This window comes from Enhydra lutris, unplaced genomic scaffold, assembly GCF_002288905.1.
Source record: "Enhydra lutris kenyoni isolate GAN:26980312 unplaced genomic scaffold, ASM228890v2 scaffoldscaffold58, whole genome shotgun sequence".
Classification (NCBI taxonomy): Eukaryota; Metazoa; Chordata; class Mammalia; order Carnivora; family Mustelidae; genus Enhydra; species Enhydra lutris.
In genome coordinates, this window is record NW_019154142.1 from 5,956,301 (window position 1) to 5,970,631 (window position 14,331).

The 14,331-nt window shown below is 41.4% G+C and overlaps 1 protein-coding gene across 1 annotated transcript in view; it reads right to left on the reverse strand.

Annotated features, from left to right (window-relative positions):
* The window catches only part of LOC111158261 (FIG4 phosphoinositide 5-phosphatase), a 129,297-nt gene that overhangs the window by 68,593 nt on the left and 46,373 nt on the right, over nt 1-14,331 (reverse strand). Inside the window, exons 10-15 of the mRNA XM_022520179.1 lie at nt 13,827-13,924; nt 10,046-10,179; nt 8,422-8,538; nt 6,606-6,651; nt 5,752-5,900; nt 4,193-4,359 (exon numbers count right to left, since the gene is read on the reverse strand). Coding sequence (XP_022375887.1) covers nt 4,193-4,359; nt 5,752-5,900; nt 6,606-6,651; nt 8,422-8,538; nt 10,046-10,179; nt 13,827-13,924 — 711 coding nt within the window. The remainder of the gene's footprint in view (nt 1-4,192; nt 4,360-5,751; nt 5,901-6,605; nt 6,652-8,421; nt 8,539-10,045; nt 10,180-13,826; nt 13,925-14,331) is intronic.

Genomic DNA, 14,331 nt, shown 5'->3' on the forward strand with positions numbered 1-14,331 from the left:
GTGGGTTAGGCCGCTGCCTTCGGCTCGGGTCGTGATCTCGGGGTCCTGGGATCGAGTCCCACATTGGGCTCTCTGCTCGGCAGGAAGCCTGCTTCCCTCTCTCTCTCTGCCTGCCTCTCCGTCTACTTGTGATCTCTCTCTGTCAAATAAATAAATAACATCTTTAAAAAAAAAAATTTATTAAAAAAAAAAAAAAAGAAGAAGAGTGGATGTTTCCTTTCCATTGGGGCAGTTTTCCACCTTTCCCATGGTAACCCATCCCCTGAGAGATATGTACTTGTGGACACACAACTTATACAAGTGTTATGGGTTGAGTCGTGTCCCCCCAAAAAAGATACGTTGAAGCCTTGGGACGCCTGAGTGCTTCCAGTCATTAAGCGTCTGCCTTCAGCTCAGGTCATGATCTCAGGGTCCTGGGATCGAGTCCCACATCAGGCTCCCTGCTCAGCGGGAAGCCTGCTTCTCCCCCTCCCACTCCCCCTGCTTATGTTCCCTCTCTGTCTCTCTTCTCTGTCAAATAAATAAATTTAAAAATCTTTAAAAAAAAACAAAAAAAGATACGCTGAAGCCTTAAGCCCTGGGACCTGTGAATGTGACCTTATCTGGAAGTTGAGTCTTTGCAGATACAATCCACTTAAGATGCAGTCCCACTGGAGTAGGGCAGCCCATAATCTGACAGGACTCATGTCCTTACAGGAAGAGTGAGACTCACAGGGAAAATGCCATGTAGACACAGACACAAGGGGAAAATGTCAGGCAAAGTCAGAGGTAGGAATGACAGTGCTGCAGTGGCAAGCCATAGATCACCCGAAGTCATCAGAAGCTACGAAGCAAGTAAGGATCCTCCCCTGGAGCCTTCACAGGGAGCACGGCCCTGTTCAGCCCCTGATTTCGGACTTCCAGCCTCCAGAACTGTGGGACAATAAAGTGCTACCACTTCAAGCCACTTAGCTTGTGGGATTTTGTTACAGAAGCCCTAGGAAGCTAGCACCACAAAGAGGAGCCAGTGAGCACGCCTTCAGGGAGATAACCCTATTTTAATCAATGCTCTAATTGGTAAAAACAAGTGAAACCCATTGTAATTTTGTCTTTCATGATTGATAATAACCAATTACTTCTAACTCACATTGTGGCCAATTTGAATACATCAGTACATATTAATGTCCTCATTGGTGACGACGGCATTAGGGATAATAAAAGATGATGGAAACGCTTTAATATTTTTCCTTTAGAAATCTAGAATTGAAACTTATGCCACTGGCCAGAATCTCTAAGTTTGATTTCCCTAACTCAGTTTCTGCTTGGATTACTCTACTTTGATTCTTAAGTTTTAAACCCAGTTCAAGGAGCAGGCATAAAGAGGAATATCTAAATTCTCATTAAGGTCCGCAGTGGACTCTGTGGTTTATGTTATACACTGAGCTTACCCAGAGTACTACAATGGGCTCAGAGAATGTAAAAGAAATGATCTGAGCAGTCTCGGGGCATCACTGATAAGCTACATGTTACTAGGCTGGCATCCTTAGTCCTGTCAATTTTGTAATTCAGGGAAAAGGGGGAATTGGGGAGGACACAGGTAATAAATTAACTCATGTGTTTATTAATTCATCCCACAAATATTTAGTGTGCCATGAGCAAAGCACTGGGAAACTGTGGTGAATGAGCTGCCCATGGGGCTCTCTGGTCTCATGGCAGGAACTAATGGCATCGTGAATGATTTCACGGCAACTGTGCTAAGTGCTATGAAGGAAAAGCACAGAATGCCATTAGAACAAACCCTGGAGGACCTTCTTTGAGCAAGTCAAAGTATAGTGAGCTCTCAAGGCTGGCTAGGCATCAGGAGAAGATGGCAGTCATGTATTCCAGTGGATGGAACAGCATATGATTAAGCAGCCTAATTTATTCAGGGAATGTGAGAGCGTCACTGCATCTGGAGAGGAGCAATGGAGGACAGCAATGGAGTAAATGACATGCAGGACCTACAGATTCCCTTGTACTTCCCTCTATGCCCACCAGGCTACCCACCAGCTTCTGGCTCCTCCAAAGTGTGTGAATAGGGAAGGTCTTACTTGGCGCGACGTGCCCCAGGGCGAACCCTATGATCCCCACCCTCCCGGTGCTCGTACTGTAGTGGGATACTCTCTGCTATACGGTGAACTGTCTCCCCCAAAAGATACGTTGCAGTCCTAATCCCAAATACCTGTGAATGTATAATCTTATTGGAAAATAGGGTCTTTGCTGATGTAATCAAGTTAAAATGTCACACTAAATTATGATGGGCCCTAATGCAATAGGACTAGTGTCCTCATGAGACCAGGGAAATCTGACACTGACACAGACACAAGAAGGAAGACGGCCATGTAATCACGGAGGCAGTGATGGAGGTGCCACAGTTGCAAACCAAAGAACACCAGGGATTGCTAGCAAACTACCAGAAGAAAGGAAAAAACAAGTCCGGATTCTCACCTATCAGTTTCAGAAGGTGCCTGGCCCCACCAACAACTTGATTTTGGACTTTCAGCCTCCAATATAGTGAGATAATAAATTTGGGCTGCTTTGAGCCACCCAGTTTGTGCTATTTGGTTACAGCAGCCCTAGCAAACTGATACCGATTTCCCTTGCAGGGGGTGGGAGATATCATGTGCTTCTAACCAATGGGATATGGCAAAGGGATGGGCCATCGCCCCCACAATTCTAAGACTCTCTTGCTGGCAAACTCATTCTAGAAATTCACTTTCCCTTGTAGGCTGTGAAGAAGCAAGTTACTAAGAGTCCCAAAGTCACAAAAAAACTATGAGGAATTGAATTCCACCAGCAAACGCGCAAGCAGGGAGCAAATCCTTCCCTAGTCCGACCTCCAGAGGAGACCACAGCCTGCCTGACATCTTGACTGCAGCTCTGTAAGACTTTATGCAGAAAATCCAGCTAAGTTGTGCCTGGACTTCCTCCCACAGACATCGTGGGATAATAAACACATGTTGTCTTAAGCCGTTCTTAATAATTTGTTACGCAGCATGGAAAACTGATATGCTTGCATTGTAACACAGCAAACTGATTTTGCATTCTCTCTGGGAATGGGAAATGTTGAAAGCTGACTCTGTGGGTGCTTTCAGGCATGCCTCAGAAGTTCCCGTCACCAGAGACTCTCTTGCAGTTCCCTTGGTGTGGACCAAACAACTTTTCCTACCAGTTTTTCACAACTCCTTCCTTAGGAATCCAGGGATCACCTCCGGGTTTTTGCTGCTGGGTCCCTCCAGCCAGGACTGAGGTCAATCCCATGCTACCACCCTCCCTCATGAAGCCTACGCCTGGTCACCAGTAGACTACTCAAAGATCCTTTGGCCCAATCATATATGGAGGGCAGGCCCTTCCCAACATGGCAGCCCTCTCCTCAGTCCATAGCTGTACTTCAGCTCTGCTACACAGTAATGCGAAGTTAACAGTTCTATGCCACCCCTCTAACAGAAGAATATGAGGATTTGGTCTGTGATGTTGGAAATTCCATCAGAATGGAGGCAGCAGAAGTACCATTTTAACAACTTGTTACTTCTGAGTATTCACAAGTCATAAAACAAAGAAAGATATAATTTAGTGTTAATGCTACTATTAATTTCTAGCTGACATTTTAAAAATTAGCTTGTCAAGACTATGAATCCTATTTTTAAAATAATGATTAAATACCCTCAAACAAATTTATCCATGTATCGCAAGGTGACAGAAGCCAAGGAATCAAAGTATTTTGCATTACTGGGCACCTGAGTGGCTTAGTCAGTGGAGTGGCTGCCTTCAGCTCAGGTCATGATCCCAGGATCCTGGGATCAATCAAGTCCTGCATTAAGTTCTCTGCTCAGCAGGGAGTCTGCTTCTCTCTCTCCCTCTGCCCTCCCACCCACCCGCATGTGCTCTCTCTTGTTCTATCTCAAATAAATAAATAAAATAGACATTTTTTTAAAAAAGTCTTCTGCACTATTTAAGAGCTCCTATTATGGGTGGAAAAATGCAACACTGCACTATTTAAAATATAAAATTTATTCATTCGTTTATTGAACAAATGTTTATTTAGAATATTCTAAGTGAGATTCTATTTTAAACTTTGGCTTTACTTAGCCAGATTGCTCAAAAAAGGTGTATGTATAAGAAGAAAAGTGCATATCAGGTAAAGTTTTAGAGCTGCTTATTATTCCAGAATTACCTGAAAAAGCATTGCTGTAATATCTAGACAGGGTCTGCATGATGTCTTTTGAATGCTGGGTCCACGGTGCTATCTTTCTGTAGGTTTTTACACGGTGAACAAGTTGAGAACCACCATACTGAAGGGAGAGAGTGTCCCCATGATCTTCATAGAGTTCCTCAAATAACCTAAATCAAAGAAAAATAAACATTACCAAATTTTATCAAAAGTATTATACACATGGTTCAGTTAGCCACATATGAATTCCTAACAGCCTTTCAAGCAGACTCTTGATGATAAATCCATATGTAAAATATATGCTACAGTAATAGTCTAGTACGTAAAAAAAAAAGTCATAGAAAACACTAAAATGGAAGTTGGAGAAACAAAAACATAAGGCATCAAAGCTAGACCAAGGTGATTCTAACCTGACTAAAGGACTCCTAACTTTCTTCAGGCTGCCAATTCAATTTACTTCCCACAACAGAATTGGATGATCTCTTGCCACCGACAGATAAACCATACTCTTTCCTCAGAACACGTTTGAAACCTGTATTTCTCCAAGTGCCTGTTAAGATTTTCAGTGCTGTGATATCTGTGGATCTGGCCACTTGGAAGTTGTTCATTTTCCTAACAGAGCCTTTATGACTACCTCAGATGACCAATAACAAGCATCATTGTATTTTCAAGAAAGAGCACTCCACGCAGTGGCATAGATCCAATGGACAGTGAAGAAACGTAATCCTTCATGAAGAATCAATCTTTCATGTATCTTATATTTTTAATTCAAAATGCATGAAGGCACATGACTTCTTCTTTCTAATGCAATCTAAATTTGTTTTTTTTTTAAGATTTTATTTATTTGAGAGAGAGTGCGCAAGAGTGCGCATGAGCCAGGGCAGAGTGGGGGAGGAAAAAAGGGGGAGAGCAAAGGAGGGGAAGAGAATCTTAAGACAATTCGGTGCTGAGCACGGAGCCCACCATGGGGCTTGACTCGATCTCATAACCCTGAGATCATGACCTGAGCCAAAACCAAGAGTCAATGCTCAGCTGAGCCACCTGGGCACCCCTGGATTTGTTTGGTAAAAACCCACCAGTTTTGTATTTATCTAAAGCACTCTGGATTTATATAAAGAACATAGTATTTATTCATAATTAACACACACAAAAAAATAAAAACCATGGCAACAACACACACGTCTTTAATAAAATATTACAGAATTATTTTGAAAAATGTCTTCCAGCAACATAATTTTTGAGAAGTTAAAAGAAGAAACAAATTCATAGAAGTCCTTATTATTAATCAGTTTTGCTCTCTGTGATTACCAGCATTCAAAAGGTGGAAAATAAGATTTACCTAACTGCAGGGCGCCTGGGTGGCTCAGTCATTAAGTGGCTGCCTTCGGCTCAGGTCATGATCCCAGCATCCTGGGATTGAGCCCCATATCGAGCTCCCTGATTGGTGGGAAGCCTGCTTCTTCCTCTCCCACTCCCCCTGCTTGTATTCCCTCTCTTGCTGTGTCTCCCTATGTCAAATAAATACATAAAATCTTTAAAAAAAAAAAAAAAAAAAGATTTACCTAACTGCGTCTGTATCAAACTGCAGATTTGGCTTGTCGATCAGTCCCAAGGAGTACAGCTGGTAAGCCAGAGCGCATTTTCCCACCATAAACTGTGCTGTGTTGGTGCGGTCTAAACAGTCCACACAGTTGGTTCGAAGAACGCCAGTCTAAACAGAAATACCGTTAAGACTGTCAACCGTTATTCAGTGGCCAAAACTGCTTCTATCCCATTTTAGATGTCCTTCCTTAAAAAACAGAAGAAAAGCTGTAGGCAGGGTATTATTCCTGAACAAACAATGAAGAACATTATAGAAAAGTTACATTTGCTGCTCACTTAAAATTGCTGCATTGGCATCATTACACCTACTAGTCTGTATTTGAATTTCCTTCCTGAGTTTAAAATAAAACAGTGAAAAAATAAAATAAAATAAAACAGTGAATGTTTTCCACATGGACCAATTACTAAAATACATGCTTTTATTCGGATACATCTCCTTTATTGTAAAAATCAAATATTCAGTGGTTGAGGCCATATCTTTCTTAAAGCATAATTATTATATGTACATATATTGTGATCGTTTCTGGCTTGTTTTCCTAAGTGATTCTAATTTATTCTTTTCCCATTTCTGTTTATGTTTTAATTTCCAATAATAAAATCTATCTTATGTAGAAAAAATCCACAGGCCATTATTATTTTAGCTGCACATCACTTGTACGAGTTATACACTAGCAGTTAGTGTTTAAAAATCATTCCCAAACAGTTAATAATTTTTCATTAAATAAGAAGTATCTCTCTCTCATGGCTGCTTTCAGAAAACATCATACACTGCAAATACAGATTCTTTGTATTATTAATAGAGTAGCATCTATACCTGCAGGCGACCAGCGTGAATCACACATCCTCCTAGTTCATTCCACCTGTGTTTAAAAATAGATGTTTAAGAAAAAATTTAATAGCATAATCTATATTCATTTTTGGTTCCAGCTCTTTATAAGGAATCAAAGGAATAGGGCTGAATGCACCAAAATAATCAACTGATTCTGCCTACTTTCATTCTTTCTGGTAAGTGAATATGCAAAGAACTCAGAAGGAAGGCTATCCATGCTCTCTTTCCTCACGGAGGCCCAGGAAAGAAGCATCTTATCTTGCCCCAGTGTCCCACACTCAGGCATTTGTCTCCCATGTTCAACCAAAATCTCTCTTGCTTTAATTTAAGCCCATTTCCTGTCCAGTTTCTACAGACATGAAAAGTAATTGCAGGGCACGGAGCTTTATCCTTCTCCCCTCAACAGTCAGATTCTCTCCCTCCTCTAGCATTTCTTCGTGGAGCTTTGCTGCATTCCTTTGGTTGTTTTTGCAGATATCCTTATTATTGTCCTTCCTACTTATTTTCTCCATGTGCTAAGGAATGCCTGGGAATATGTTCTAAGCAATATATAATGATATTGAGATTTTACTTTAATGATTTAAAGCATTTTAATGATTTAAAATATTTTAAGTTCTTAAAATATCTTCATTATTTTAAAGAAGGTTCAGTTCAGAAGATAGTTCACACAACAGGCCTGATGACTGCTATTCTCAGAAAGGCCTGCTTATATGGTTGGCCCTTGGCTGACATCTGGGAACTTGAGTTCCCACCATTCCCAGACAGACAAGAGTGGCTCACTGTGCCTAAACTGTGTGTTGAAACAATATGGTTTTGCTGAACATCCTTGTTCCTTCTGGAAGTCAGGAATTTTGGTATGCGCCAAGCAAAAGCTGCCTAGGGGACCAGCCTCCAATGAAAAACCCTGGCACTGAGTATCTCATCATCTCCTCTGGTTGGCAACGTTTCACCCATGCTGTGACAACGAGCTGCTGGGGGAATTAAGCATGTTGTGTGGGACTCCATTAGGAAAGGACTCTCAGAAAGCTTTACCTATTTCCTCTGGACTTTGCCACACAAGCCTTTTCCCTGTGCTAATTTTGTTTTGTATCCTTTAACCTTAATAAATCACAGCCATAAGCACAACAATATGCTGAGTGCTTTGAGTTTTCCTAGTGCATCCCTGAGTCTGGGAATGGTCTTGTGGACCACTGTCACAAGGACCCTAAAATTCAAATTATAACAAAAGGAGGACTTCTGAAGACACACACACTATATAATTGGTTGTTTTTTTTGCTCTTTTTTTTTTTTTTTTTTAACCATTATAGTTAACTTTGTAGCTGAAAATAAAATGCTGGGAATATACAATATCAGATCCTTAAAAGATAAATACAACGTGATCCTTGATCTGAAAAAACTCACAAAGTAATAATGAAGAAAGATCTGTGAGAAAATAATTGTAATACAATGATAAACATTATTTTCATTAAAATGTTAGTATTCAGTCGATGGAAAAAAAAAATTCCTGCTCCTATTTAATGCTGAAAAATAGGATTCACTGCAGAAAACTTCACTTTAGAGAAATATTTTAGACAATGTTTGTTCCATGAAGTAAGAGATAAAGACTCCTCGGCTTCCGTCTCAAGATACATGACCAGAGGAAGTCCTGTGCCCGGAGTGAATGCGCATTCCACAATCACCTGAATGTCTTCTCTGCCCCAATAAATTCATCCATCTTTCAAGTAGTACAAACTGCTCATATTTAGAATAGTTATCCATCAGAGCAAAATGTTTGATTTCAGTTTTTAAATACCATACGTACTTTTCATCTGGCCGTAAGATGCTACAGTAAGAATCGGGGCGGTTTACAAAGAAACCCGTTTTCTTCACCACGCTCTCTGCGATCACGTTCAGTCGATCAAGGACATTACACAGCTTGCTGATGACAGGAGGAAGAACGAGAAAAGTGAGAAGAATCCGTTTAATATATATTTACCCTTTATAACTGAAGCAAATAGAGTCCATAGTAATGATATTCATGGATTTAATTTTTAAAGTCTCTGGTTTGTATCCAACAGGAACGCTGTAATAATTAGTTTCTAGCATATAATGTGTACTCAGTAACGAACAAGATTTGGTGCAAAGAGACATGAAGGGCCCGCATCAGCTCTTGGCAAGCCTTAATCTTGGCACATTACATCCCCTGGAGAGCTTTTCCCAAAGGCTTTCACTACTTGAGAGTCCCGGCAGGCAAGTCAATATGCATTCGTAGGATGACTGTGAGGAGTGTGTGATATACAGTGGAGGTGGCAGGGGAAGAAAACTCTGGAAAATAAATACAAATGGTGCCCACCTGTGATCAGGCTTAGAGGCGAGGAAAATGTGTGCACATGTATGTGTGAGGTGTGCATGGGTATCTAACTACACAAAATGATTCGGAAAAAAGCACAATGAGTTACAGTACAAAACAAGCCAGTAACATTAAAAATATGAACGAGACCTCAAAATAAACCTTGTGTTTCTATGATGCCTGGGACATGAGTAAAAGGAGAAGGCAAGGTTAAAGAAAGGAGTCCCTTGGATGATATGTTTTGGGTCAGCTCTTGACAGGTAAAGGAGGGGTGGGAAAGTACCCCGGAGAGGTGGGGGTCGCGAACAACAGGGACAGAGGCTCAGGAATGGGACCCCGGCTGCCACACTGGGAGCTGAGCACACAGTTTCAGTTTTCAGGAACAGACTGGCCCCAGAACAAAGAAAAAATTATTACATTCTGGAACCAACCAGGCGATAGGGCTTTAACACTACACTAAGGAGTCTGGATTTACTACCAACACTCAGGAGTTACTGCAGGTTTATCCACAGGTGAGATTGTCTGAAAGTGGTGTCTGAGAAAGTGATTAAACAGGGGGACAGGATGAAACATGGAAAAGTGAAGCCAATGCCTGTGAGGGAAAAGTCATGGAGCAGGGTTGTCCTGAAGTGACTAGCTACTTCAAAGAGAATGTCCAAGTGATATAAATCGTGGGCAAAAAAAAACAAAACAAAACAAAAGAAAACAGAGTCTGGTCAATTAATTGAAGCACTCAAATTATACATCAGTAGCAAAACAGCCCCTCAAGCAGATTCATAAAGGAAATTAAAAGAGAACATTCACTTTATTTTTTTTAACATCTTATTTATTTTCGAGAGCAAGCAAGCTAGCAAGAGAGAGCATGAGCAGAAGGGAGTGGCAGGGGGAGAGGGAGAAGTAGACTTTCCGCTGAGCAGGGAGCCTGATGTGGGGCTTGATCCCAGGACCCTGAAATCATGATGAGCTGAAGACAGATGCTTAACCAACTGAGCCACCCAGCTGCCCACATTAACTTTACCCCAGAGATCAGTTTCCTGCTATTTAACATCACAAGAAAAGGATAATGCCAGAACCAAGCATATGAATATCTACTCACCTTTTGGTGTACTTGGCCATATCCCAAGGGATATAAATAATCATGTGTTCAGGAGGCAAAAACTGGTTGAGGTACGTCACAGCAGCTACAAGCTCCTCACTCAGAATTCTCTCATGCTTTCTTTTCTCTCGTTCCTTTATCAAAAATTAAACATTTTCGGGGTTCTAATTACCTCAAATCAGAGGAACAGACTTTTAACAGTTTTACTTTTCAGCTAAGACAAGAAGCCGAAGTCTTAAATATATGAAATAAAACTTAAAAATAATATAAATGCAGAGAAATAAATGCTTTGTTGAATTAAAATCAACAGATAATTAGCTTCAAAAATTCCAGGAGATGAGATTTCTTTTTAGTAACTTCCTGGAGCCCTGAGAATCCCAGTTCACCTTCCTGGGGCTGGCCGACATACTCCACACCCCACGTTGGCAGCAGACAACTCCCCAAGGACCAGAAGAAAGAAACCCCCAACTTCAGCCAGCTAAGGGTGACACCGAAATCAGCTGGTTCTGACGGATAATCCCTCAACTGGCTGAGAGTGCTTCGGCAGCCTACAGGGGTTCTTAAATTGGACTCTCACAAAATCCCCTGTGAAGTAGCCAAGGCAGGGCCTTCCCCCTCTCCCCCTTTTACACTGTGGTTGAATGAGGTTAAGAGGTGTTCACGAGAATCTTACCTTCTGCCTCCCTGCCTGCTGTATACCCCGTTACATATCACATGCTTCTCATTCGAGAGCTCTCGGGCTGCTGCCTGCTAGCCATGCAGCCTGCGGCAAGGCTCTCAACTTTCCTAGGCCTCTATTTCTTCATCTATAAAATGGGGTAACAACAGTATCTTCCTCACAGCAAAAATGTGAGGCTTAAAAGAGAAAAAACATGATCATCTCTTCTCAGAGCATCTGGCACATGGGGACTATTCATCAAAATTAACTCCTTTTATTGTTATCCTGTTCAGGGCTTCACTTAGAGACAAGGAAAAACAATTCAGTGATAGTAACACTGACATGGTGTGGAGGCACTACTGCTGGCATCAAAATGGGTCTCCGCTGTTTCCAATCATGGTGATTAGCTATCAGTTGTCATGAATTTAATTAGCTAACCACTGTGGAAACAAAAAGGGTATCTATTTTGCACAGCTGAGTAAACCAAATGGGAGGAATTAGAAAAGAATTGATTAAGAAGTGTTAAATCAGTTTAGGATGAACATGTAGTTAGCTTTTTACATCTGAGAGAATTAAATATCTGGAATTTTTCTCAAAAGCACTCCATATCAACTAAGGGAAACAAAACCTTTTTGAAATTTGATCAAATCTGACATTTCATGAGATGGGGAGAACAGGTTATCCAATCAACCATCGGTCATCTCTGAGGAATTTGCCCTGTGCCCCATCTGACTGTCGGGGGTTAGTGTTAGTAAGCCAACCTCCTTTGGGGCACAGACCCCTGCTACAACCAAATGAAAACATCACACACACAAGCGGTTTTGCATATCATCTCAAGGGTTCAGAGACTCCCCCAGTGACCATCCAGGGCCCTCAGACTAAAAACCTCCAAATAGTTTTGCCTGACTACAGGTTGACTTCCCATCGATTCCCCAGTAACAGCACTGAAGGCATGGAGATTGTGGTAAAATGTCGACCAGCGCCTCAAACTTCCATAACCAGGGGAAGTGGGGAGTGGGGGTATTCACAGCACATGGTAAGAGAGAAAAGAAATCAAGGAAAGTATTCCACTTTAGTGACTTCATATGGAGGTGGAAAAAAAAGTGAAGATCCCTCAGTATCATTCCACACACACAAATGCGTTCTTGGATGCTAATCACAAGTTAATACTTTTTCCGACTGAACTGAATAAACACCTTCTTTTGTCCTATGAATAAAATAACTAATGACAAAAACAATAACAACGAAAACCCTTTTCTTTCCATTCCACAAAACGGTAACTTAATCTCTAAACTATTTTCTAGTTAATATCCAGTTATTGCCAGCATTTTTATGACAATGGAATGATAAGTAAAATTTCTAAGTCCGCCGACTAGCCTTTAAAGATTAAAAAATAAATGCACATTTGAGAAACCTGAGCAAGAACACTTTACAACACCATGTATCAGATATTATTTTTTGAATCTATGTATTTAATGGAGAATTATTTCAAGCTGAATCTCCATTTAGCCATAGATTTTAACAGCAGTATAAGGACTTTGTAAAACGTGAAGCAAAGTCAGTGTTCCTTGTTTCGGTGAATGGCATCACCATCCAGCCACCTGAAGTAACCAGCAACCTAGAAGTCAAGCCAGACCTCTCCCTCTCCCTCCTCTCACAGCCAGCCCATTGCCCAGTCTCTGCCCTCCGCATGCTTCTCTCCAGCTCTACCACACCACCCCAGTTTAAGCCAGGGCCACCCCTTCCCTGGACAATTAGAAAAGCCTCCTATGGGGTCTTCCAGCATTCTTTAACCTTGTGCCTATCCACATGTTCTCTTTGTTGAGGTCAAGATAGTCTTTTTAAAATACAAGTCTGATCACAATCCTCTTACTCATGTGAAACCTGCAGTGGTTCCCCATTAAACTCTAAGGATAAAGACCATACTCATCAACACACCCTACAAGGCTCTGCATGGTCGGGCCAGAGCTATCTCCTCAGCCTCATCCCACAACAGTGCCCTCATCATCTCTCTGGCCCTCATCGTCAGGACCCCTACCATACATGGCGTTTCCTTCCCCCAAATGCACCATATCCCCTCTCCTGACCCAGGGCCTTGGAACCCGCAATTCTGAACTGAATACGATTCTCTCTCTTCTTGGCCTAGTTAATGCCTCTTCCTTCAGTCTGCACGGACTCATCACCTCCTCAGAAACTTCTCTCCCATTATAAGCTCTCATGTGTTGGTACTTCTGCATTACTTCACCATCTCCTCCGTTAGACTGTCAGCTCTGTGAAGGCATGAGTTGTTTCTATGACTGCCATGGCACAAAGGAAACCTTCGAGAATACTTGTTAAATAATGAGCTAAACAGACATAGGATTCCTTGTTTTTTGTTTAAACTGAGTTACATTTATTAACCAACCTCTCAGAATAATCTCACACTATTAAGTTGTTGGCCACTGCTACAACTGTAACATAACAATACCCTTGTTTTCAGGGTTTTCTTGGCTGTGGACGGAAATCCCTTCAATGCACGTGGTGGCAACAGATACGGAAACAATTTATTATCTGGTCTCCTTGTTCTCCATTCTAGGCTGTTGACCCCAGGGCCTACTCATGTACATGAGATCTACTGACCAGACAGTGTACTCTCACAAGGAAGCACAGAACTGTAAGGCCAGGCCACCACTTTGTCCACCTTGTTCTTAAACCACCCCAGTTTCTGACTCCAGCCTTCAGATCTTATTACCGCATGTAACCTTCCTAAGAGATCTCTGATTGTCAAGGGAATGGGTTATATCAAGGCTAGGCTGTGGCTCTGTGATCTCCACGCTTCCTTCTCCAGGCTGTCTTGGAAACTAAGGCAGAACTTCACTCGTCTCCAGTTCACCCAAGGAAATCAGAAGACTGACAGCATCGCTTTCTTCCCTTGGAAACATACTGCTGCTTCTCCCCAGGGAAGAGGCCACACAGAACCTAGGCCAATGGACAGTGGCTTAGACGGTCAGACACAGTGCTCTGTCACAACACGGAAAGTCTAGAAACCTCTCCTCTAGGGAGAGGTAAAGCAAGCTTGTAAACCCCTTTGTGCTGAGGAAAAATATTCCTCCATTCGTAACCAAACAGACGGGCACATCATACCTTCACTAAATTCAAGATGATGATGGGGGAGCCAAACCTTTGAAGCATCTGGTCAAAGTGAAGGGCAGCCACGTGTGCAAACGGATCTGCCTGATCCACTAAGGGGGGATAAAAAGGATGAATAAATACCAGAATGAAAATCATAAAGCAAAAATAAAATAAGTATAAGGTTTTGTTTTCTTTTTTAACATTCAAAGAAATGCAATTCAACTAATCTAGTTGTTTTACTTCCCAAGTTCCTCCTGAGCTTATCAGATACTCACTTGTCAAATATTTACTGAATTTGACTGATTCTCACATTTCTGAAGTAAAATACAATTTACTAGCAGCCAAAATTGAAGAAAAATTATGTTATGAAATAAAATAACAGAAGTCCTTCTTCTAAATTATCTACTTTCCAGTACTAAAACTTTGTTAGGATCTAAGAATTCATGGATTTCTCTAATAGTGCATCATCTCAAAGTATGGGTAAAGAAGAGTTTTTATTATTTATTTACTTACTTAC